The sequence below is a fragment of the Eretmochelys imbricata genome, chromosome 20 (genome assembly GCF_965152235.1).
Source record: "Eretmochelys imbricata isolate rEreImb1 chromosome 20, rEreImb1.hap1, whole genome shotgun sequence".
Lineage (NCBI taxonomy): Eukaryota > Metazoa > Chordata > Testudines > Cheloniidae > Eretmochelys > Eretmochelys imbricata.
Genome location: NC_135591.1, coordinates 9090229 through 9115144, shown reverse-complemented (window position 1 = coordinate 9115144; position 24916 = coordinate 9090229). Strand labels below are relative to the sequence as shown.

At 67.4% G+C, this 24916-nt stretch overlaps 1 protein-coding gene across 1 annotated transcript in view; it reads right to left on the bottom strand.

Annotated features, from left to right (window-relative positions):
- Nucleotides 1-2774: 2774 nt before the first annotated feature.
- NOTCH3 (notch receptor 3) overlaps nt 2775-24916 on the bottom strand; it is a 42811-nt gene continuing 20669 nt past the window's right edge. Inside the window, exons 8-34 of the mRNA XM_077838518.1 lie at nt 24528-24713; nt 22247-22360; nt 19731-19844; nt 18875-19108; nt 18248-18358; nt 17744-17936; nt 16539-16684; nt 16346-16459; nt 15786-15905; nt 15553-15705; nt 14698-14926; nt 13657-13858; nt 13127-13280; nt 12370-12554; nt 11640-11772; nt 11151-11402; nt 10766-10878; nt 9145-9674; nt 8104-8424; nt 7086-7234; nt 6637-6859; nt 6251-6335; nt 5884-6046; nt 5350-5654; nt 4865-5012; nt 4390-4487; nt 2775-4091 (exon numbers count right to left, since the gene is read on the bottom strand). Coding sequence (XP_077694644.1) covers nt 2775-4091; nt 4390-4487; nt 4865-5012; nt 5350-5654; nt 5884-6046; nt 6251-6335; nt 6637-6859; nt 7086-7234; nt 8104-8424; nt 9145-9674; nt 10766-10878; nt 11151-11402; nt 11640-11772; nt 12370-12554; nt 13127-13280; nt 13657-13858; nt 14698-14926; nt 15553-15705; nt 15786-15905; nt 16346-16459; nt 16539-16684; nt 17744-17936; nt 18248-18358; nt 18875-19108; nt 19731-19844; nt 22247-22360; nt 24528-24713 — 6092 coding nt within the window. The remainder of the gene's footprint in view (nt 4092-4389; nt 4488-4864; nt 5013-5349; nt 5655-5883; nt 6047-6250; nt 6336-6636; nt 6860-7085; nt 7235-8103; nt 8425-9144; nt 9675-10765; nt 10879-11150; nt 11403-11639; nt 11773-12369; nt 12555-13126; nt 13281-13656; nt 13859-14697; nt 14927-15552; nt 15706-15785; nt 15906-16345; nt 16460-16538; nt 16685-17743; nt 17937-18247; nt 18359-18874; nt 19109-19730; nt 19845-22246; nt 22361-24527; nt 24714-24916) is intronic.

The window sequence follows — 24916 nt, the reverse complement described above, 5'->3', positions numbered from 1 at the left end:
TGGCAAACGGCGCACAGATTGGGGCGGGGGGGGAAAAACAGGCGCACAGAAGGGGGCGGGGGGGGGAAAAACAGGCGCACAGAAGGGGGCGGGGGGGGGAAAAACAGGCGCACAGAAGGGGGCGGGGCGGGGAAAACAGGCGCACAGAAGGGGGCGGGGCGGGGAAAACAGGCGCACAGAAGGGGGCGAGGGGGAGAAACAGGCGCACAGAAGGGGGCGGGGGGGAGAAACAGGCGCACAGAAGGGGGCGGGGGGGGAGAAACAGGCGCACAGAAGGGGGCGGGGGGGGAGAAACAGGCGCACAGAAGGGGGCAGGGGGGAAAACAGGCGCACAGAAGGGGGCGGGGGGAAAACAGGCGCACAGAAGGGGGCGGGGGGAAAACAGGCGCACAGAAGGGGGCGGGGGGGGAAACAGGCGCACAGAAGGGGGCGGGGGGGGGAAACAGGCGCACAGAAGGGGGCGGGGGGGAGAAACAGGCGCACAGAAGGGGGCGGGGGGGGAGAAACAGGCGCACAGAAGGGGGCGGGGGGGGAGAAACAGGCGCACAGAAGGGGGCGGGGGGGGAGAAACAGGCGCACAGAAGGGGGCGGGGGGAAAACAGGCGCACAGAAGGGGGCGGGGGGGAAACAGGCGCACAGAAGGGGGCGGGGGGGAAACAGGCGCACAGAAGGGGGCGGGGGGGGGAAACAGGCGCACAGAAGGGGGCGGGGGGGAGAAACAGGCGCACAGAAGGGGGCGGGGGGGAGAAACAGGCGCACAGAAGGGGGCGGGGGGGAGAAACAGGCGCACAGAAGGGGGCGGGGGGGAGAAACAGGCGCACAGAAGGGGGCGGGGGGGAAACAGGCGCACAGAAGGGGGCGGGGGGGAAACAGGCGCACAGAAGGGGGCGGGGGGGAAACAGGCGCACAGAAGGGGGCGGGGGGGAAACAGGCGCACAGAAGGGGGCGGGGGGGAAACAGGCGCACAGAAGGGGGCGGGGGGGGGAAACAGGCGCACAGAAGGGGGCGGGGGGGGAAACAGGCGCACAGAAGGGGGCGGGGGGGGAAACAGGCGCACAGAAGGGGGCGGGGGGGAAACAGGCGCACAGAAGGGGGCGGGGGGGGAAACAGGCGCACAGAAGGGGGCGGGGGGGGAAACAGGCGCACAGAAGGGGGCGGGGGGGGAAACAGGCGCACAGAAAGGGGGCAGAGACAGGTTCTTTGTTAACTACAGCTTTATTAGGCACAGTGGGGCCGGGCTCTGTACAGCAGGTCCCAGGGGGATAGGGGCAGGGTGGGCTCTGTACAGCGGGTCTCAGGGGGGTTATGTGCAGGGGCAGGGATGGGGGCCCCTGTACAGCAGGTCCCAGAGGAGTTATGTGCAGGAGCAGGCTCTGCAGTGGGTCCCAGCAGGGTTATGTGTGGGGACAGGGATGGGGGTGAGGGTGCAGGATGGGCTCTGTACAGCGGGTCCCAGGGGAGTCAGAGGCAGGGCCGGCTCTGCACAGTGAGTGCCAGGGGGCTTAGGTGCAGGGACGGGTGAGGGTCCCTGGTACCGGAGGTCCCAGGGGGGTTAAGCGCAGGGTCAAGCTCTGTACAGCGGCGCCCAGTTGGTTCAAAGCTACTTGATTTAAACAGGGATTTAAAAAATAGTTTAAAAATGAGCTACACTTCGTTCTAGGAGTGACAAGCAGGGGCCTTGCCCCCTCTATGCTACAGCGGGGGGCAGGGGCTGTGCCCAGGCACTGGGCTCCTCCCCAGCCCCTGCTCCCAGAGCCATTGACAGAGGAGGCATGTGGGGAATGTATAGAGGGGCCGGAGCCCAGCTGGCTGTCAGTTTGCTGCCTGGCATCGTACTGCAGGCAGGGCCCCCCGGTGGGAGGGCAAGCGGCCATTGTGGAGCAGAGGGAGTGGGATCAGCCATGGAGGACAGGTGCCGCCCATCCCGACCAGCTGTGCCCAGGGTGGGGGTGGCAGTGGTGCCATGGGGGAGACAAACACCGAGAGCAGCTGGCAGACCCTGTCGCTGGCCGGAGCCCCCCACCAGACAGGCCCCACTTGGGCAGCGGGCATCTCCAAGGAATAAATTAACCTGGAATGTGATGAAGTGCCAAGAAACAGGACAGGGAGGGCGGGGGACCTGGGGGGGCTCAGCCCCAGGCAGAGAGCTCGGGGCAGTGAGGGGGCTCAGTCCCTCCGCATTGCGGAGGGCCCTGAGCAGGGGGGTAGGGGTGGGGGCTCAGCCCCCCGCATTGCGGGGAGGGGGCCCTGTGCCCCGGGCAGCGGCCACAGGCTATCGCCGCATCCCAGTACACAATTACAGTGAGCGGGCTCCTCCCCAACGTGGGGGGCGCTCTGCCCACCGAGCAACAGTGGGGGGAGGCCAGGGATCACCCTCCCCCGCTACAGCCCCACCCCCGCCCGTGGTGCTTTAGCGACACCTACTGGACACTTTACATATAATATTTTGTAAAAATAAAGCGCTCGTTTAAATGACTTTTTTTTCTATACAAAAGACTTTTTTAAAAAAAAGACAAATGCCCCCCGCCAGGGAGATGGGGGGTCAGGGCATGGCCAGAGCCCCCCCATGGCAGTTGGGGGGGAGCCCACAGCCCCCACCCACAGAGAGAGGGATTTTTTCCTTTTTACATTTGACATTTTTCTTATAAAAAAACACTGCGGGGGGGGGGGGGAAGAGTTTCTCCAGGAGGCAGGGTCTGGGGGTGGGTGAGGGGCTCCCCCAGGAAGGGGAGCTGGGGGAGGGGCTCGGGGCCCTGGATCCCTCACCCCTGCCCTCACGCAAACACCTGCATCTTGGTGGGTTGGTCGGGCAGGTGGGAGAGGGTCTGGGGGGGCCCCAGCACGGCCGGGCTGGGGGTGGACTCGGACCAGTCGGACAGCGAGTGGGGCGAGGGGCTGGCCCACTGCTCGGGGGACTCGGGCGAGGGCGTCAGGTAGGGGTGCTCGCTGCGCAGGTGTAGGTAGTGCTTGGGGGTGCCGTCCTGGCCGGGGGTGTAGCTGTGCTGCGAGGGGGGTGTGGGGTAATCTTCTGCCCCCTGCCCGCCAGGTGCCTTGTAATACTGGGGTGGGGGACCAGGGCGCGCAGCCCCCTGCCCCTCCTTGGGCGAGATGGGCTGGTTGGCACGGCCCAGGGTGGGTGCCGCAGGGGGCGGCGGGGGCATGGGCTGCCCAGGGGTGGGCGCCGGTGGGGGCTGATCCTTGACAGGGCTGGGGGCGGCCAGCACCTGGGAGCTGTGCACCATGGCCAGATGGTTGGGTAGCAGCAGCCCCTGCGGGAAGGGCTGGGCCGGCTGGTGCAGGTTCGGGTGGGAGGCAGCCGGATGCACCACCCCAATGACTGGGTTGCATTGGGAGGTGGGGACACGGGTGTGCCAATCGAAGGGCACCGCCACCGGGCTCACCATGCCCAGGCTGAGCCCCACGCAGCCAGGCTGGCGTGGCAGCGAGGGCATGGAGACCCGGTTCATGGAGAGGATGGTGCTTTGGGCCGATGCCACCTCGCCCAGGTCACTGAGCCGCGCCAGGCTGACGGCAAAGGGCCCATCCATCAGGCCATGCACCATGGGTGTGGAGCCCACTGACATGGAGGAGCTGGCTGGGTGGAAGACGCCGGGAGAGGCCAGGACGGGAGAGGTGGGGTTGGCCACGTAGGGAGAGTCCAGCGAGTCGACGGGCGACAGGGTGACTGAGCTCTCCAGCAGGGAGCCCTGGCACTCCAAGCTCAGCTTCTTGCTGCGCCCCTTGGCCTCCTTGGCCAGGCTGGCGCTGCTGCCTGCCCCTGCCGTGTTCTTGGCGCTGGGCCGCCGGCTCTTCTTCCCCTGAGGGGTGGGCTTGAGGCTGGGCAGGAAGCTGTTGGGCGGGCACATGAGCGGGGACATGGTGTGACCGGGGGGCAGTGCCCCCTGCGGGCTGCGTACCGTGTTGTACTCGTCCAGCAGCCGCACGATGTCATGGTGCATCCGCTCCTGGGCGATATCCCGCGGCAGCCGGTCCATGTGGTCTGTGATCTCCCGGTTGGCAAAGTGATCCAGCAGGATCTTGGCCGCCTCGTAGCTGCCCTCCCGAGCGGCCAGGAACAGCGGGGTCTCCTCCTGGGGGGGCAACAGTGGGGCTCAGACTGTGCTGAGGGGGATGCCCCCATCCACGGAGCCCTGGGAATGCCAGGGCAGGGCTGGGAGATGCCCACAGCCCTCTGTGCCAGGGCTTTAGAGCCAGGGTCAGGCCCTAGGCAGACGGGTCTCCCCCGCCCCAGCACAGGAGCAGCGTGTCCTGGTGCTCGGCCCAGAGGCTCCTAGAGGAAGGCACAGTGGGAGCCCCCATTGTGGGCGGGGCCTGCGGGATGCGTGACAGCCAGGCTTTGCTGGCCTGCCCATCCCGCCTGCCGCTCACCTTGCTGTCCTGCATGTCCTTGTTGGCGCCGTTCTTCAGCAGCGCGATCGTAGCCTCCACGTTGTTCACGGCCGCGGCCCAGTGCAGCGCAGATTTACCTGGGGGAGCCAAGCCATGAGGGGGGGCACTCTGCTGGTCTACCCCCAACCCGCTGCTCCTCAGTCCCAACCCACAGCCCTGCTAGCCCAGCCCTGGGCTCCCCTGCTCCCACCACAGCTCTGCCGTTGCCCCTCAATCCCAACCCACAGTCCCCTGCTAGCTCAGCTACGAGCTGCTCCTCCTCCATGCACAGCCCCTCCCAAATCCTCACAGGTTGGCAGTGCTCCCCCATGTCACCAAGCCCCCACAGTGGGCTCATGCTGGGCGTGGAAAGGTGGAGAGCTGAGCCCCGATACCCACAGCCAGACCCTTCCCCAGGGCAAGCTGGGGGCGGGCCTCAGTGGAGACCCCCCGACGGGGGGAAGCCGCCCGATACCTAGCTCATCCACGGCATTGACGTCTGCGTGGCAGGCAATGAGCTCCTCCACCATCCCCTCCACGGCCAGCCGGGCGGCCAGGATCAGTGCCGTGGAGCCATCCACCATGCGGGCGTCCAGGTCCGTGGAGCGGTTCCGGATCAGGATCTGCCAGGCAGGGCAGGTGTGAGATGGGAATACGGAAGAGCTGCACCTGGGGAAACCCTGCCTAGCCCAGCTCTCCCAGCATGGGCACAGCCAGGGGCCCTCGGAGCCCTCCCAGTGTGGGTAGAGGGGGAGCTCTCCAAGGAGTTGTTCTGGCAAGGGCAGAGTGCCCAGGGGCTTGGCCCAGGATGGGGGGGGCCTCCAGTAGAAGATGACTGCGTGGGGGAGCTCTGGGGTGGAGAGAGAGCAACTGGGGCGCGTCCCAGGTGGTGAGGGAAAGCAGGAGCTCACCTGGAAGACGCTCTGGGCGTCGGCACCACGGGTGGGGGGTGGGTCTCACCTGGAAGACGCCCTGGGCGTCGGCGGTCACCGCAGCGTGCAGCGGTGTGCGGCCCGTGTTGTCCTGGGCGTTGGTGTCAGCACCGGCGTCCAGCAAGCGCTTGGCGGCGTCGGCCCGGGCATAGCGGGCAGCCAAATGCAGCGCGGTCTCACCTGTACGGTCGGTCTGGGCGCTCAGGTTGGCGCCCTGGCAGATGAGGTCCGAGATGATGTTGGCTGAGGAGTCGTCGGCCTCATCCTCCTCGGCCAGGTCGGTCTCCACACCGCCCCCGCAGAACGAGGCCAGCATGAGCGGAGTGAAGCCGTCTGCAAGGAGAGCCACCGCCAAGGGGTTAACGGGCAGCTGCCCCAGGGCTCCAGCATGAGAGACCACAACTCCCAGCATGCAGTGTGGCTGAACTGGGCAGTGATGCATGCTGGGACGTGTGGTCAGCTGCATAGGCAGGGGAGCCTTTCCTCTGCCCACTTCTCCCAGCGTGTCTGCACTGCATGCTGGGAGCTGTAGTCCCTGAGATGGAGCCAGGCCCCCCCTTACCTGGCCCCCTGACGTTGACATCCATACAGTCGGTGTCGAACTCGCCCTGGGGTGGCGTCAGGGCCATGGATGGCGGCATGCGGATGTCAGCGGCCACCAGGTGATGCTGTGTCCACTGGCGGCAGTCCACAGGGTCCTCCGAGTCCCCGCCCGGCTCCTCCACCTGTGGGGAGAGCACAACCAATCATGGAGCTGGTAGATCCTGCCCCAGCCCTGCTAGGGACTCCCGTTCCCTGCCCAACACCGCCCCTTCCGGCACATCACTGTGCCCCACACCCCTCCTCCCCCGCATCACCAAGCCCAGCACACATCACCCATCCCGCCCCCAGCAAGCCAGGGCTCACTGCTGGTCCACAGGTGTTGGTACCTTGAGTCTCTTGGCCTCCGGGCACTCTGCATCCATCCAGTCATCTGAGTGTTCCCCCATCAGGCTTTCCCCCTTGCTGATGTTCCTAGAGGGAAGCCAAGAGCTTAGACCCCAGCCCCTGCCGTGCAGCCCCTGGCCACCGCCCCACCCACCCAGGGCTTCAGGAGGCCACTCCTAGGACATCCCCCACTGCACAAGGCACTGGGCAGCCATGGGGTGTGCAGGCAGAGACAGTCTGCACACTGCCCCCCTGGTGGTGGTGGTCAGGGGAGGACGGGGGGGTCCTGCAGCAGGTAAAAGCCCCCATACTGCTGCAGCGAGCGGGGATCCAGGCCTGGGTGTGGGGAGCAGGCTGTGGGCTTGGCCCCCGAGGGCAGGTCCCGTACTTCATGCCCAAGGCGTCCTGGCCCACGGGCTCCCGCCGGTTCTTGTTGCTGTTCTCCTTCTTCAGGCTGAAGCCCTCTGGGAACCAGAGCGTGCTGTGCTCCCGCTTCCGCCGTGCCACCAGCACCCCCAGCACCAGGATCACCAGCAGGATCACGGCCGCTGCCACCACCACCAGGGGCACCAGGGGCACGGAGTCCGGGGGCTTCGGCTGCAGCTTGTCACCTGCAGGAGTGGATGCGGGTCAGACCCTGCCTCTTGAGACCCCGCCGCCACTCACCCCACCCCTCCTGGACCCCACCCCTCCCACTCACTCCGTCCCCTCCCAATACTCCACTCCCTTTCACTCACCCCACCCCGCCCTCTCACCCCACCCGCTCTTGAGAGCCCTCCCCGCCTCTCACCCTGCCCTCAAACTCCACCCCCTAGCCCCGGCCCCACCTGCACTCACTGTGCACAGCCTTGATGGGGTAGGGGAACTCCAGGCGCTCGACAGCGGCCAGCGCAGCCAGGTAGTCGGCCGCGCTGCGCGCGTCGGGGAAGCACTTGTCTGAGGCCTGGAAGCAGAGGCGGTTGTCGATCTCCAGGGTGACCACGGAGCTGGGGCAGGGAAGGGGACAGTTACCAGTGGCCTCACCCACAGTGGCACCGAGCCCCAGACTGTAGGGGAGCCTGAGCACCCCTTGCCCCACACGGAGTCCTGGGGCAGGGCTGGCTCAGCACCCCCTGCAGCAAGGGCTGTGCATGTCCCAGAGCAGGCATGGCCCAGGCAGCGGGACCTCGGTCCCGTGGACCACATGGTCGCTGCCAGGCTGCCAGCAGCTGTTTAGCACCGTTGTGCAGGCCCCGTCCCGACCTGCTCCCATCTGGGCCCCAGGGCCGGGCAGGAGGCAAGGCCCCTGGATGCTGCCCCCAGGGCCCTTGCTGCCGTCCGAGAGCACAGGGAGCGGGTAACAGGAACCAGCTGAGCCACCCCAGTCCCCGCATCAGAGCAGGCGGCGACCCAGATTGCTGATTGAAAGCAGCTGTGTGGCACCTCTGTGTCCTGGTGCCAGTCAACAGACAACTTCCTAGTGCCTGCCCCAGGACTGGCCCCCTTCACTGGCACTGGCCCCCTACCCCCAGTGCCAGCCCCACAAAGTGCTAACCTGCCCCACCCTGGCACCAGCCCCCTGTACCAGCCCCCTAAAGGCCAGGATCCCAGCCCCTTGGCTCCCTCCCCCCCCGGCCATCTCCCCCGTGGCTCATGGGGCTGTCTCTCTCCCCCACCCCCTGGCTGCAGCCCACATCTCCCCCCTCACCCCAGCTGCGGCCCACAGGACCGCGTCTCCCCCTGAATCCCCCTGGCTGTGGCCCCCAGGGCTGTGGCCCCCACACACCCCCTGGCTGTGGCCCACATCTCCCCCCCCCACTCCCTGAGGCTGTGTCTCCCCCCACTCCCCATGGGGCCGCGCCGGCCCGCAGCTTACCCGATGACCTCCCGGCCCAGCTCCCGGCGGTGCAGGCGGCTGGGCCGGTAGAAGGGCTCGATCATGTAGTTGCCGTCCCTGTCAAGGCGGAAGCGCAGCGAGGTGCGCAGGATGGCGCTCAGCTTCTGCAGGAAGGTGGTGCTGGTCCTGCGCAGCTCGTCGGGGGGCAGCAGCACGGTGATGACCAGCACACCGCTGGCCAGGTGCTCCGGCATCTCACGGGCGCAGTCCAGCCCGTCCCAGCCACATTCCTCGTGGTTGCAGCCCTGGTCGCACTGCCCGTCGGCAAAGTGGTCCGAGCAGTACTTCTCATACACAGGGCTTGGGAGGGGGAGGGGGGCCATGGTCAGGGCACAGCCCCACCCAGCCCTGCCCCACCCAGCCCCCAGCCCTACCCCGTTCTGGCCAGTCCCCCTCCGCCCTGTTGGGCACTCCAGGACACCTGGGGTCACTGGGCTCCTGCAGCAGAGACTGCATCACACAGTGAGAAACATCCTGGACATGGCTCCAGTGCCCATAGCCATCTTTGGCCAGCGGTGAGATGTAGCTACCACAGCCCCCGTGCTCCACCCCAGAGTCAGGTGAGGGGTCCCTGTATAAACATCCTCCGCGCCCCACTCCAGAGGTGTCTGCACCTCAGCTGGGTGAGGGGTCCCTGTATAAATAGTCCCCACCCCACCCCCAGAGGGGGGCGCACCTCAGCGCCAGGCAAGGGATCCCTGTGTAAACAGCTCCTGTGCCCCACCTGGGCAAGCACCAGGATTAAAGGCTCGTCCCTGGCAAACGCCATGGGATCTGCACTGGGCACAACTGCCCAGGGCCTCATTTTCACGCGTCACCCCCAGCTGCACAGCGCACACTGACACCACGCTGGGGCACTGGGGTCAGCACTGACCTTGGGGGGAGAGCACCCCCTACGGCCCAGCGCCCCACTGGGGCAAGTGCACACTCTGAAGGGAAAGCGCCCTCTGTAGAGCGCCCCCCAGGGGCAGCGCCTCCCCATCCCCCGGCCCTGCCCCCCCAGCCCAGCGCCCTCCTTACTTGCAGCTGCGCTCACGGCTCTTGCAGTCGAAGTTGTCGTAGAGGCACGCGGCCGTGTTGCAGGCCTCGTCGCACTGGCTGTTGTTGAACAACTGCCAGCACTGGGGCTCCTCGCACTGCTGCCAGGGGTCGCCCACCAGCAGGGAGCAGTCGCCCCCATCCCACTTGCAGGCGGGGCTGTTGCATTCCTTGTCGCAGTAGGAATCTCCGGCCTTGGCATCGCACCCCTCCTGCAGGCACTGCAGCTCCAGGGGGTGCTGGAGCTTCTGCTCGCAGCGCAGGCCGGAGAAGCCGCTGGGGCAGAGGCACTGGAAGTGGGGAGGCCAGGACATCTCTATGCAGGTGCCCCCGCTGAGGCAGGGCGCGCTGGTGCAGCTGCTGTTAGCCCGCAGGCGGCAGTCGGAGCCAGTGAAGCCCGGCAGGCAGGAGCAGCGAGCGCCCAGCGCTGTGTGCTGGCAGCTGCCCCCGTTGAAGCAGGCGAGCTCCCGACACGACAGCACGCTTCGCTCACAGTTGGGCCCGGAATAGTTCTGGAAAGGGGCAGGAAAGAGGGTGAGAGAGATGGCACCGGGACCAGGCCATGGGCCAGAACCACCTCCCCCTTGCCCAGCAGCATTGGGACCCGGACCAGAACCAACCCAGAACTAGGATCACCCCATCCAGCAACACCAGGACCTGGACCAGAATGGGCCCCTCCACGTGGCGTGTATATCACAGGCCGGAACTAATCCATGGATGACAGAGCAGAGCAGCTAGACCCACAGCGCAGCTCCACTGCAAATGGCCCATGACGGAGAACCCAGCTCAGGCCCTTGCTGGCCCATTCCAGCGGCTGTTTCCAGTCTGAACATGTCCAGCTTCAGCTCCCAGCCGCTACATCCCATCACATCGCACCTCAGTCGCTAGGCCCAGGAGCCCAGCCTGGGCTCCACTCCCCTGGCCCCTTCCCTTTGGGACACTGAACAGCTCAAGCTCCTTGCTCTTCGGATCCTTCCACCATTCTCGGGGCTCCCCTCTGACCCTCACCAATGGACCAGCATCCCTGCACTGTGGGACCAGCACTGGGCACAGGAGTCCAGTAGCCGCTACACCAGTGCCAGGTACGAGGTAAGAGAACCTCTCTATGCTCGTCTGGGCATCCCAGGATTGTGTTAGCTCCTTTGGCCACAGCGTTGCACTGGGCACTCATGTTCAGCCGATTATCCACCCCCCAGGTGCCATGGGACCCCTCCCCCAGCCCCTCCCCCCAAGTGTTATGGCAACCCTCCCCCAGCACCCTCACCCCAGGTGCCATGGGACCCCTCCAAGTAACATGGGAACTCTCCCCCACCCCATCTCAAGTGCCATGGAAACCCTCCCCCCACAGCAGGACCAGCCTGCTCCCCCAGGGCACCAGGAACAACTCCTAAACCCTTCCCCGCAGCACCAGAACCAAGATGCCCCTTTTCAGATCAGAGCCCGTCCTGCAGCTCCAGGACTGGAATGGTGGAGCAGGCCCCCAGCACCCCCCACAGCCCCATTCCCTCTGGGCCTGGAAGACTGCAGGCTGTGCACGGCCAGGGGGAGGCCCCCAGCTGGCCTGAGCCCAGCCCCCTGCCCTTTCCCACAAGGGGGCACTCACCGGGGGGCAGCGGCAGGTGTAGCCCAGCGGCGTGTTCACCGTCAGCCTGCACTGGCCACCGTTCTGGCAGGGCTGAGCCTCGCACGTATTCACGATGTTCTGGCAGCGCCGGCCTGGCCGGGGGGTGGACAGGGATGGGTCACGAAGAGTCTAGGGAGAGGGGAGCTGCCCCCGCACCCCGCCTCCTGCACTGCTCCTAGCACAGCCACCTTCCCACAGCTCAGCCCCTCATGGGTGCACAGACCCCCAGCCTAGAGAGCCTCCCCTGCCCCCCAGGGATTTCCCCTGCTCCCACCCTGCACTGAGTGCAGCCATTGACATGCACCCCAGCGCCCCCGGGATAAATGCCCCTGGGCTGGGTGTAGCCCCCCCCCGGCACACTCACCCGTGTAGCCCGGCTTGCACAGGCACTGGAAGTCGTTGGCGCCCTGCACGCAGTCCAGCGTGCGCTGGGGCAGGCAGGGCTTGGCCAGGCACTCGTTGATGTCGCCCTCGCAGCGCTCACCCGTGTAGCCCGGGGGGCAGTTGCAGCGGTAGCCACCCACCCGGTCCACGCACGTCCCGTTGTTCAAGCACTTGGGCGCCCGGCTGCCAGGGCTCGTGGCACAGTCGTCCTCGTTGATCTCGCACAGGACACCTGGGGATTGGGTGGGGGGCAGAGACCTTGCAGCCCCCGTCGTAACCAGAGCATCCCAACCACCCCATCCTGTGGGGATCTGGCCTCCCAAGGAAACCAGGCCCCATCCCCCAACCTGAGCTCCCCGCCCCACAAGTACCCCCACTCCTGGGAGTAACCAGAGCCACCCCTTGCCCCAGTAACCTGCCTCCCATTGCCCCCCCACGGTGCCCAGCCACTAGCCCAGCTTGGCCTTACCCAGGGTTCCCGGCGGGCAGGAGCAGATGTAGCGCCCAATGAGGTCAATGCAGGAGCCCCCGTTCTGACAGGGGTGGGACTGGCACTCGTCTATGTCATACTCGCAGTTCTTGCCCTCGAACCCCGGTGGGCACTGTAAGGAGAGACAGACACAGCTCAGTCAGGGCCCTGGGCCTCAGTTCCTCTCCTGAGGGCCCCACCCCAGGGCTGCCCAGCCCCTCGGCTCAACCTCCTCCAGCCACAGAGGGGTTAACAAGGCCTCATGCTGCCATCACCAACCCCTCTCCGCTGCTGTGCGGGGTCATGGAGCACCATCGCGGGGAGGAGAAGGACTTACCCCACAGTACAGACTGTCAACGACAGCCAGGGAGAGAACCCAGGAGTCCTGGCTCCCAGGCCCCCATTCCAACCACCTGACCCCACTGCACTTTCAGAGCTCAGAACAGAACCCAGGAATCCTGGCTCCCAGCCCTCCTGTTCCAACCACTAGACCCTGCTCCTTTCCCAGAGCCAGAGGTAGAACCCAGGAATCCTGGCTCCCTGGCTCATGCTCAGACCAGTCTCGGCTGCCCTGCTCCAAGGTAAGCCTGTCTGAATGTGCCTCGCTCAGTATCCCCTTGGCCTAACCGTCCTCGTGGGGGCACAACTTCTGCGGCTCCCCAGCAGCCTGGCGAGCGCCGGTTGGCAGCGCCTGGAGCTCCTCCATGTAGCCCCCCTCCCTGGGGCTCACCTCACAGTCGTAGCTGCCTATGAAGCTGTGGCAGGAGGCACCGTGCTGGCAGGGGTTGGGCTGGCAGGGGTCGGCCTCGCTCTCACAGTAGCTGCCCGTGTAGCCTTCCTTGCAGAGGCAGGAGTGGGTGTTGCCAGCATCGACGCACTGGCCCCGGTAGTGACACACCTGTTCCTTGGAGACCCCTGCCCCCAACAGACAGACAGAGACTGTGATGCCTTGTGCCCGGCCCACAGCCCCAGCACAGCCCCGACAGGGGAAAACCATGGCACAGAGTGGACAGGGACTCTGGCTGTCAGCCCCCCTGCTCTAACCACTAGACCACCCTCCCCTCCCCGAGCTGGGGATAGAACCCAGGAGTCCTGACTCCCAGCTCCCCCTGCTCTAACCACTAGACCCCTCTTCCCTCCCCGAGCTGGGGATAGAACCCAGGAGTCCTGACTCCCAGCTCCCCCTGCTCTAACCACTAGACCCCTCTTCCCTCCCCGAGCTGGGGATAGCTGTGGGGGTACCAACAGCATTGCTAGAGCAGGTGTGGCTGGGACAGCAGGGTCCAGTGGGGGCAGGGCAGGGCCCAGGCTATACTTCAGCTGACAGCTCCACCCAAAGCTGCCCAATGGCCCCCAACTCCCCCCATCTTTCGAGGGCACTGGAGACCCAGATCCCTGAGCGAGGGCAGCTCCGCTAAGGGCAGACCCCTCCCAGCCCAGCCTGGCAGGGACCAGTGGGGGGTCAGTCCTGCCCAGGGTGCCCTCACCCCGATGAGCTGCCGCCACCTCGCAGGAGGCATTGGGAATGTCACAGTAGCGGCCGGTCCAGCCCCCTGGACAGTCGCAGGTCAGGGCCGTGCCCGTCTGCACGCAGCGGCCCCCGTTCTGGCAGGGCGAGCGCCGGCACCAGTCCACCAGGTTCTGCACGGAAAGGGGAGTTAGGGGACAATGTACTCTTGGGGGACGCAACCTGGGGAACCAATATAGCCTTGGCTGGGCTCCGGCACTGCCAGGTCCCTGCGCCCCACCACACTGAGGTGTTGGATTCCCCCCCGCCCCTGAGGCCAGGCCCCTGGCACCTGCCTCCCACCCCCCACCGCACTTGGGTTTGGATTCCTCCCCTCCCCTGTGGCCAGGCCCCTACCCCCACCGCAGTGGGATGTTGGATTCTCCCCCCTCCCTGAGGCCAGGCTCCCCCCAGAATGCCAGGCCTCATGTTCACCCTCCCCAGACGCTGGGACTTTGTGTCCTTGCCCCTGTCTGCCAAGCCACCATCCATCCCCGGGGCAGGGCTCACCTGGCACTGGGCACCGGTGTAGCCCTGGGGGCAGGTGCAGCGGTAGGACTCCACGCCATCCAGGCAGGTGCCCCCGTTGAGGCAGGGCTGGGACTGGCACTCATCGATCTCGTGCTGGCAGTGGGTGCCCGTGAAGCCGGCACGGCAGCGGCAGGTGTAGGAGTTCACCCCGTCCAGGCAGGTGCCGCCATTGAAGCAGGAACTGCAGGGCCACAGGCATAGTTAGCTCGATGCCCCATTCACCACCCATCAGTACAACCCCTGCCCCCCCAGCACTACCCCCACCACCCCTTCGTCCCCTGCCCCCCCCAGCACCGGCCCTATGCCCCCACAACCACCCCCACCCCACCGCCCTGCCCTGGCACCACTCTCTCAAGAGATGAAGCTCCTTGCAGATAGGTGAGGACTGGGGACAGGGAGATGAGGACTGGGGAGGCTCCCCGATGGGGGCCTGGGGCTCACCTGTCGGTGCACTCCTGCACGTTGGGCTCGCAGTGCAGGCCGGCCCAGCCCGGGGGATGGGGGGACCCCCAGGCGGGGGGCTCACCTGTTGGTGCACTCCTGCACGTTGGGCTCGCAGTGCAGGCCGGCCCAGCCCGGGGGATGGGGGGATCCCCAGGCGGGGGGCTCACCTGTCGTTGGGCTCGCAGTGCAGGCCGGCCCAGCCCAGGGGATGGGGGGATCCCCAGGCGGGGGGCTCACCTGTCGGTGCACTCCTGCACGTTGGGCTCGCAGTGCAGGCCGGCCCAGCCCGGGGGATGGGGGATCCCCAGGCGGGGGGCTCACCTGTCGGTGCACTCCTGCACGTTGGGCTCGCAGTGCAGGCCGGCCCAGCCCGGGGGATGGGGGGATCCCCAGGCGGGGGGCTCACCTGTCGGTGCACTCCTGCACGTTGTGCTCGCAGTGCAGGCCGGCCCAGCCCGGGGGATGGGGGGATCCCCAGGCGGGGGGCTCACCTGTCGGTGCACTCCTGCACGTTGTGCTCGCAGTGCAGGCCGGCCCAGCCCGGGGGATGGGGGGATCCCCAGGCGGGGGGCTCACCTGTCGGTGCACTCCTGCACGTTGTGCTCGCAGTGCAGGCCGGCCCAGCCCGGGGCACAGGTGCAGGTGAAGCTGTTGACGTAGTCAGTGCAAGTGGCACCATTGCGGCAGGGGCTGCTCAGGCACTCGTTGGTCTCGCTGGCACAGCGCGGGCCCGTGAAGCCTGGCAGGCAGGTGCACAAGAAGGAGCTGATGCCGTCCTGGCACGATCCACCATTGAGGCAGGGGTCTGCGGGCAGGTAAGTGGCAGGGTCACCAGGGGGTGTGTGTGTAGGGCTGGCGGGGGAGGCCTGCAGCAGGGTCAGAAGGGGCCAGAGGAGCTCAGCCACTCCATGGCCTCCCCTTCTCCCCCCCGCCCCAGGCAATCAGGGCAGGCACCCCCAGGGAGAGATTCACCCTCACATCCCGGTCCTTCCCAGAGCCCTTCCCCCACTCACTCAGCCAGTCCCCTCTGGGGAGGGAGCTGTGGCTGTTCCCCAGCCCCACAGCCCTGCTGCCCAGCTGCTTGGGTGGGAGGGGAAGGAGAACCCAGCGTGAGCAGGCTGGGCAGGCCCAGGGGCAGCCCTCGGGAAGAGCTTGTCCAGGACAGCTTCAGCTCAGCCCAGGGGAATGGCAGGATGATGGGACAGCCAGGACTCGGTGGGAAACCTCCAATTAACAGCACCTCCTGACAGCACCCCAGTAGCACGCTGGGGTACTGGGTAAGCAGGGAACGCGAGGGGAGAGCACCCCCTGCTGAGCGCCCTCCACCCACAGGGCTGGGTCCTGCACTGTGCCCTGGCTGGGCTGTGGGGTGGCTGAGCCAAGCGAGCTGGGGTGCAGTACCCCGACGAGCGCGCGTGAACCCGGACTCACTGGGGGCACAGTCGTCAATGTCCGTCTCACAGTTGGTGCCTGTGTACCCTGGCCGGCAGGCGCAGCTGTACCCGCCATGCAGGTTGGTGCAGGTGCCCCGGTTCCGGCAGGGGGTCCGGTCACACTCGTTCACATCCACGTGGCACCTCTGACCTGGCGGGGAGGGAAAGGGCACAGGTCAGAGCAGGCAGGGCAGGGAGGCCATGGGGGAGGAGTGGGCGGAGGGACGGTACCTTGCCAGCCTGGGGGACAGCTGCAAGTGAAGCCCTCGTAGTCGGGCGTGTGGTCGCAGACCCCCCCGTTCTCACAGGGGTTAGGGGAGCAGGGTGTCAGCACGTTCTCACAGTTGCGGCCTGCAGGCAGAAGGGGGCGATGGTGAGAGCAGCTCCGACTCTCGGGCCCAGAGTCCACATGAGGCTCCTGCCCTGGCCACAGGCCTTGCCCAACAAAGGAACTGCCCTGCCAAGAGTCCCAGAACCACAGGGAACCCCCCCCCACACACACACACACACACACCTCCCAGAACCACACACACCCCAGAACCACCAGGACCCCACCACACCCCAGCAAACCTCCCAGAACCACGGGGACCCCCCCAGTCCCAGCACACCTCCCAGAACCACGGGGACCCCCACACACACCCTCGCTCCACCTGGGCTGGCGCCTCCCTCAACTACAGGAACTCCCCACCCCCGAGAACCACAGGGACCCCCCACCCCTCCAGGCTCCCAGAAACAGGCCCTCTCCACTTAGCCTGGGCGCCCTGTTCTCCCCACAGTGGGCACAGCCCCACCTGTGTAGGGCAGGTCACAGAGGCAGGAGTAGCTGGCGATGGCGTCGATGCAGGTGCCCTTGTTGAGGCAGGGGCTGGAGATGCAGTCATTGATGTTTGTTTGGCAGTAGGTCCCTGGGAGAGAGACAGAGGGTCAGTGGGGGGTGGGTGGGGAGGGGGATAGGCGGGGAAGGGTGGATGCGGGAACATGTACCCTGGAAGCCCTCCTTGCACTTGCAGCGGTAGCCGTTGACGTAGTCGGTGCAGGTGCCCCCAGACTGGCAGGGGTTGGACTCGCACTCGTTCTTGTTCAGGTCGCAGTTGGTGCCGGCCCAGCCCGGCTCGCACTCGCACTTGTACCTGCGGGGGAGGGGGGCGTCACTGCAGGCCCTGCCCCAAGGGGACGCCCCCCTGTGCCCCCAGGGCTCTCTGGGGAACTGGCACCACACAGCAAGCACTGGGATGGGGCCGCTGGGTCCAGGGGCTCCCTCTGGCAAGGCAGACAAGTGCAGCACTATGGCAGGGGGCAGATGCAGGCAGGGCGGGGCGGGGGCAGGGCAGGTTGTGGCAGGGCAGGGGCAGGAGCAGGGCGGGTGGATGCAGGCAGGGTAGGGCGGGGCGGGGCAGGGCGGGCAGATGCAGGCAGGTGGGGTGGGGGCAGGGTGGGCGGATGCAGGCAGGGCAGGGGGCGGAGGACGCAGGCAGGGCAGGGTGGGGGTAGGGCAGGGCAGGTCGCGGTGGGGGCAGGGTGGGCGGATGCAGGCTGGGTGGGGTGGGGCGTGGCGTGGTGTGGCGTGGCGGATAAAGGGCAGGGCAGGGCAGGGCAGGGGGTGGCGGATGCAAGCAGTGTGGGGTGTGGGTAGGGCAGGACAGAACAGGTTGGGGCAGGGCCAGGGGCGGCAGATGCAGGCAGGGCGGGGTGGGGGCAGGACTGGGCAGGGCAAGGGCAGGCCAGGGGGCGGCAGATGCAGGCAGGGCGGGGTGGGGGCAGGACTGGGCAGGGCAAGGGCAGGCCAGGGGGCAGCAGACGCAGGCAGGGCAGGTCGGGGCAGGACAAGAGCAGGGCGGGGGCAGCAGATGCAGGCAGGGCGGGGTGGGGGTAGGGCAGGTCGGGGCAGAACACGGGGTGGCAGACGCAGGCAGGGTGGGGTGGGGGTAGGGCAGGGCGGGGCAGGGCAGGGGGTGGCGGACGCAGGCATGGCGGGGGGGGTAGGGCAGGGCGGGGCAGGGCAGGGGGTGGCGGACGCAGGCAGGGCGGGGTGTGGGGGCGTAGGGCAGGGCGGGGCAGGACAGGGGTGGCGGACACAGGCAGGGCGGGGTGTGGGGGCGTAGGGCAGGTCCGGGCAGGACAGGGGCAGGGCGAGCATACGCAGGCGGGGTGGGGTAGAGACCGGACGGGCGGCCGCAGCGCTCCCTCACCCGTTGATGTCGTCGCGGCAGGCTCCATGCACACAGGGGCTGCTGCTGCACTCGTCCACCTCAGAGTAGCAGTGGGGGTCGTGGAAGCCCTCGGGGCAGAGGCAGGTGAAGCCGTTCTCTCCGTCCATGCAGGTGCCGCCATTCTGGCAGGGGCTGGACGCGCACTCGTCGATCTCCACGTTGCACAGGGGCCCTGTGAGGCACGCCCACTTGGCATGGGCACCCCGTATGGCTCGGCCCAGGACACTCCCTGGCCTAGCCCCCACACACCCCCAGAGCCAGGGCCCCACCCCACGAAGCCAGGGTGACGGGGCCCAGCTCCCACCCCCCATCCACCCCCACAGAGCTAGGGCCCCACCACCCCAGAGTTAGGCCCCACCCCTAACAGCTCCCCAGAGCCAGGCCCCCCCATCCCCATCCTCTGAGATTCAGGGTCACAGGACCCCACCCCACCCACCCCCCAGAGCCACGGCTCCCTGGAGCTGGGCCCCGTCCCTGCCTCACCTGTGAAGCCAGGCTTGCAGATGCAGTCATAGCGGTTGATGCCGTCGCGGCAGACGCCGTAGTCGCAAGGGTTGCTGGCGCAGTCGTCGAAGTTCACCTCGCAATTCACACCTGGAGAGAGGGGCTGCCTTACATCCGCGCCAGCCAGCCACAGCACGCGGGAACCTCACCCCCATGGCGTGGCCAGCGCAGGGCATGTGGGCTGGGGGGGCAGGAACAGCGGATAGGGAGCTGAGGGGATAGTGTATTCCTGGGGACAGCACATGCCCTAGGGCTAGGTGGGTGGGAGTGAGGAGAGCCAGGAGAGTGCCCTGGGACTGGGGGTGGGTGGCATGGTGTGTTCTGAGGCGAGGGTTGTCCATGTCCTAGGGTTGGGGGGATGGGAAGCCAGGGGACCCAGGGGAGGGAGGGGCCATGGACCGGGAGGGGGCTTGAGGGGGGCAGCATAGGCACATGGCGGAAAGTGTGCCCCTGGGGTGGGGAGGGAAGGGGCCGTGGACCCTGGGGATGCAGAGGAGGAGCACTGGGCACCCCTGAGGGTGGAGCGGGGCGGTGCCAGGGCCTGTGGGGATGGGGCGGGGTGGCAGACCCGGCCAGCGCGATGCAGGCCCCCAGCCCTGCCCCCACCTGAGGTGCCAGGAAGGCAGTTGCACTGGTACTTGTTGATGCGGTCGATGCATTTGCCCCCATGCTGGCAGGGACTGCTGTGGCACTCATTGAGCTGGTTCTCGCAGCGGTAGCCGGTGTAGCCGGCAGCACAGGAGCAGGTGAAGCTGGCAATGCCGTCCAGGCAGGTGCCGTGGTGGCAGGGGTCGGGAGAGCAGTCATCAATGTTCTTCTCGCACAGCGTGCCCTCGAAGCCTGGGGGAGGGAGCAGGGGGTAGGGGGGCTTGGCTCTGACCCTCCTTGCGGGGCAGTGCCAGGTTTGAGTGACGCTGGGGTGGCCCGATTGCCCCACAGCCACATGGCATGTGGGTAGCGCCACCCCGCCTGTTAGGGAGGGGATGCCCAGGTGGGACAGACTCCAGCAGCTCCATTCTTGTCCCGTCTCCAGATGCCGGAGGGCTCTGGAGGGGGACAGCCCAGCCTCATGGAATGTGACCCCAGCCATGGTTCCCCAGTGCAGGCAACCAGCCCCACACGTTGCCAGACCTGGCCCTCCATCCTCCATGCTGTGAGGAGAGGGGGCTCCAATGGGGTAAGGGGAGCCCCCCATAGAGTGTGGCTAGCAGGTGGGTTCCAGCCTTGGCACCATCTCCCCCTCCCTGGGCACCACGAATGCCTCTGTTTAATACAGACGTACCCCTGACCCCCTTATGGTTGGGGGTGCAGCTGCAGTGTCTTCCCCAGACTGCTGGGTGGGGGCCCTAGCCACGCCTGGGAATGGGGGTGGAATGGAGCACCGCTGCCCCTTGCTGATGGGAGGAACTATTGTGGCCCCTGTGGGACAAGCCGCCCAGCCTCAGCGCCAGCCCTCACTCACCCTCAGTACAGCGGCACTCATAGGCGTTGGGCCGGTCCACGCACTTGGCACCGTTCTGGCAGGGCGTGCTGGCGCACTCGTCAATGTCAATTTGGCACATGGAACCGGAGAAGCCTGGGCACAGAAAGGCAGGGGGCTCAAATGTGTGCCAGGGCCCTGCACTGCCTCCCCATGGAGTCCCCAGTCCCCACTGAGAGTGCTGGGACCGCCCCGGGGCGGCACAACCTGGGGGGCGTTCCCTCAGCCGTGCTCTCAGACGCAACCCTGGGACAGATGCTGGGGGCTGAGCGAGGGAGGGTCAGCCAGGCACATCTGGGGGTGAGTGCGGGGCAGCCCATTCTGTATCTGGGGGGCAGTGTGGAGGTGAGGGGCAGCCCCATATCGAGGAGCTACGAGGATGCCCTGTCACCTGCAGTTCTGGGGTGGGGTGCAGCTTGGAGCAACTTCAGGCAAAGGCTCCAGGTCAGGGTTGGGCAACAGCAAGGAGCCAAGTGGACAAAGGGGCTCGGGGGCAGTGGAGGGGGGGGTGCCATGGAAGTAAGGGGGACAGGGATATGCTGTGGTCCGGGAGTAGGCCACAGTGGTGCAGGGAGCTGAGCTCCGAGTTGGGGGTACAGACCCCGAGGATGGTGCGGGGTGCAGGGCCTGGGATAGGAGAGGAGCTATGGGGAGGGGTGCAGGGTCTGGGGGTGGGGCAGGAGAGGAGCTCTGGGATGGGACGCAGGGTCCAGGGGAGGGAGAAGAGAGGGACTCAGGGGCAGGGTGCAGGCTCTGCGGGTGGGGAGGGGAGCAGGGCTCCAGGATGGGGCACCGGGTCCAAGGGTGGGAGGGATAAGAGCTCCAGGACGGGGCACAGGCTCTGGGGGTGGGACTGGGCGCGAGCTTGGTGGATCTGCGAGCGAGCTGGATGGGGACATCCTGTCCCAGAGGCGGGTGCTCTGCAGGCCCATGGCACAGGCTCCCCACTGGGCCCGGCAATGGGGCAGGCCAGCTCTCCTCCCGTCCCCCTCGCCAGCGTCTGCCCCATATGTAAATTGGGTTCAGGGGGCTGTGTGCCAGCTGGGAAGCAGCCCCAGGAGAACAAAGGTGCCATTGTCCCCAGTCAACAGGGACAGCCCCAGCCTGGCTGTCCATCAGCCCTGCAAGAGGTGGCTTCCGGGGTGAAAGGAGCAGTGCAGGTATGGGGTGGAGAAGTGGGGGGAGGGGGTATTATGGTTCCCCAGTCAGAGCCCCCTCCCCTCTGCCCCACAGGCCCCCTGCTGCTGAGCCCGGCCTGCCCAGCCTGGGGCACTTCCATGAGCCCGGCCCAGGGCACTTCCATGAGCCCAGCCAGGCCGCGCTGGGAGCTCTGTGCCTGCCCCCAGCCCATGGCCCCGGGACCCAGCCAGGCCGCGCTGGGAGCTCTGTGCCTGCCCCCAGCCCATGGCCCCGGGACCCAGCCAGGCCGCGCTGGGAGCTCTGTGCCTGCCCCCAGCCCATGGCCCCGGGACCCAGCCAGGCCGCGCTGGGAGCTCTGTGCCTGCCCCCAGCCCATGGCCCCGGGACCCAGCCAGGCCGCGCTGGGAGCTCTGTGTCTGCCCCCAGCCCATGGCCCCGGGACCCAGCCAGGCCGCGCTGGGAGCTCTGTGCCTGCCCGCAGCCCATGGCCCCGGGACCTGCCCCCAGCCCACGGCCCCGGGACCCAGCCAGGCCGCGCTGGGAGCTCTGTGCCTGCCCCCAGCCCGTGGCCCCGGGACCCAGCCAGGCCGCGCTGGGAGCTCTGTGCCTGCCCCCAGCCCATGGCCCCGGGACCCAGCCAGGCCGCGCTGGGAGCTCTGTGTCTGCCCCCAGCCCATGGCCCCGGGACCCAGCCAGGCCGCGCTGGGAGCTCTGTGTCTGCCCCCAGCCCATGGCCCCGGGACCCAGCCAGGCCGCGCTGGGAGCTCTGTGCCTGCCCCCAGCCCATGGCCCCGGGACCTGACCCCAGCCCGTGGCCCCGGGACCCAGCCAGGCCGCGCTGGGAGCTCTGTGTCTGCCCCCAGCCCATGGCCCCGGGACCTGCCCCCAGCCCACGGCCCCGGGACCCAGCCAGGCCGCGCTGGGAGCTCTGTGCCTGCCCCCAGCCCATGGCCCCGGGACCCAGCCAGGCCGCGCTGGGAGCTCTGTGCCTGCCCCCAGCCCATAGCCCCGGGACCCAGCCAGGCCGCGCTGGGAGCTCTGTGTCTGCCCCCAGCCCATGGCCCCGGGACCCAGCCAGGCCGCGCTGGGAGCTCTGTGCCTGCCCCCAGCCCACGGCCCCGGGACCCAGCCAGGCCGCGCTGGGAGCTCTGTGCCTGCCCCCAGCCCATAGCCCCGGGACCCAGCCAGGCCGCGCTGGGAGCTCTGTGCCTGCCCGCAGCCCATGGCCCCGGGACCCAGCCAGGCCGCGCTGGGAGCTCTGTGCCTGCCCCCAGCCCATAGCCCCGGGACCCAGCCAGGCCGCGCTGGGAGCTCTGTGCCTGCCCCCAGCCCATGGCCCCAGGAGGAGCCAGACTCACCGGAGGGGCAGGTGCAGGTGAAGCCGTTGACCCCGTCCCGGCAGACCCCGCCGTTGACGCAGGGGTTGCTGTCACACTCGTCAACATTGATCTCGCAGAACGTGCCGCTGAACCCTGCAGCCGGAACCCAGAGGCAGTGTTAGAGACGGGGCAGAGGCGGAAGACCTCCCTGGGGCAGGGGCAAGGCTGCATGCAGGGGCCATGTGGGGCAGGCAGCAGCATGTGGAGGGGGAGGTGGCAGGCTATGTGGAGGGAGCGCAGTGCCATGGGGCAGGGGAGGAAAGGAGGTGGCAGGCTCTGTGGGGGCAGGGCAGCACCATACGGCAGGGGAAGTGGCAGGCTGTGGGGCCGGGGTAGTGCCATGGGTAGGTGGCAGGCTATGTGGAGGGAGGGCAGTGCCATGGGGCAAGGGAGGCAAGGAAGTGGCAGGCTATGTGGAGGGAGGGCAGTGCCATGGGGCAGGGGAGGCAAGGAAGTGGCAGGCTATGTGGAGGGAGGGCAGTGCCATGGAGCAGGGGAGGTGGGGTTGTGGCAGACTCTGGGAGGGCAAGGCACTGCCAGGGGAAGCAGCAGACTGTGTGGGGTTAGGGCTGCGCCATGGGGCAGAGAGGCTGTGGGGGAGGTCTGGAGTAAGCCCATTACCAGAGGGGGTCCCATCACTAGGGCAGTGGGATCCCCCTACACAGGTGGGCAGACACTCCACTCGAGGCTACAGCAGTGGGGGCTCTTGTCCCCTGTGGGGTGTGACAGGAGAGGGCAATGTTGGGGGGCAATGCATCTCTGGCGGGGGGAGCGGGGGGGAAGAGGATCTGGGGCCGCAGAAAACACAGATGGTATTTCATGCAGAGGTGAAACCCTCACCCAGAGCCCAGGCCAGTCAGTGGCAGAGCTGGAGAGAGAGAATTCCAGAGTCCTGGCTCCCAGGCCCCCTGCTCTACCCACTAGGCCCCACACCCCGCCCAGAGCTGGGGACAGAACCCAGGAGTCCTGACTCCCAATCCCCGCCCAGAGCTAGGAGAGCACCGATCCCTGCTCTATGCTCTGAGCTGAGCTCTGTGTGTGGCCCCCGGAGCGGCCAGGCGGTGGGCATGCGGAGTCTGTGGGTTGGTTTCGTGCCCATTCCCTGGTCCCCACATCCCTGGCGCAGGCATCGGGGCAGAGGCTCCTTCGCCCTCCTGCACCACAAGGGGCCTATGCGGCTCCCGTCCCATCAGGATGACCAGGCACCAGCATGGAGCAGCAGAGCACCAGGGTGCTGGACTGGGGAAGAGGGCCCGGTGCCCTGGCGAGGGCAGTGCCGGCACTGCCCATCCCCCCAGCTCCAGCCTCACAAAGGGCTGAAAATAACGAGGGGAAGATTCCTCCCCACAGGGGGTAGCAGGGAGACAAAAAGGAGCAGTCCAGCCCCGCGCAGGCCTCCCCCAGCCCCATTAGTATTCCAGGCACAGCCCTGCGCTCCCACCGTCTGGCTGCCGGCTATGCACCCCCTGCCCCTCTGGCACCTCTGGGTGAGGAGCCGACTCCACAGCCAGCCTTCCAGTGCTTAACTTGAGCCAGGGCTTGCCAGGGCTGAGCCCCAGCACCTCTGGGCTTGCCACATGTGTTATGCTTGAGCCCTGGCACCTCTTTCATTCCAAATTAAGCACTGCAGCCTTCCCTGCCAGGCCCAGCCCCCGGGATCCCGCCATCCAGCTGCCAGGGGAGGGGCCCTCGCCCCAGCCGCCTGGGCTTCCCAACAGCTCCCAAGCCCTGGGAGCCGAGCCAAGCCAGGATTCCCTGCTATGGACAGGAGAGGAATGCAGGCCAGGCCAGGCTCTGCCCACGGGGAGCCCCGTCACAGAGGGGCACCCAACGCCCATCCAGCCCTGGCCTCTCAGCTGGGGCTGCCAGCAAGGACGCTGGCTAGAGCCAGCTGGGATACAGGGTGGGGGACCCAGGTTCCCGCCCCGCTGGGCATTGGGCTGAGTCCCAACAAACTCACTGTGAGGTGTTGTTAGAAGGTGATGCCTTGCAGCTGCCCGGGGCGGGAAATCACATCTCTCATTCCCAGATACTCAGGCCAGCCAGCCCCTGAATTGACAGCACAATGCTCACCTCCCCGAGCTGGGGAGAGAACCCCACAATGCTGGGGAGGGGGAATGCTCCCCGAGCTGGGGAGAGAACCCCACAATGCTGGGGAGGGGGAATGCTCCCCGAGCTGGGGAGAGAACCCCGCAATGCTGGGGAGGGGGAATGCTCCCCGAGCTGGGGAGGGGGAATGCAGGGGGTGCGGGGCACTCACCCGCCATGCAGATGCAGGTGAACTCCCCAATGCGGTCAAGGCAGGTGGCATCGTTCTGGCAGGGCATGGACAGGCACTCGTTGATGTCAGTCTCGCAGCGGGGACCCGTATAGCCACGCCCGCACTGACACTGGAAGGAGCCCTGCGTGTTCACACAGCGGCCAAAGTGCTCGCACGGGTTGGCGCCTGCAGGGATGTGGCCAAGTCAGAGACAGGGTGGGGGCCAGACCCCCCCAACCCCTGCCTCACCCCGATCCCAGCCAGGCCTCCCCCACTCCAACCCCATCACTGAGCAAAGGGCCGGCCGGCCGGCCGCCCCCTCCCAAATCCTGGCCCAACCTCCCCCACTCCAACCCCATCACTGAGCAAAGGGCGGGCGGGCCGGCCGC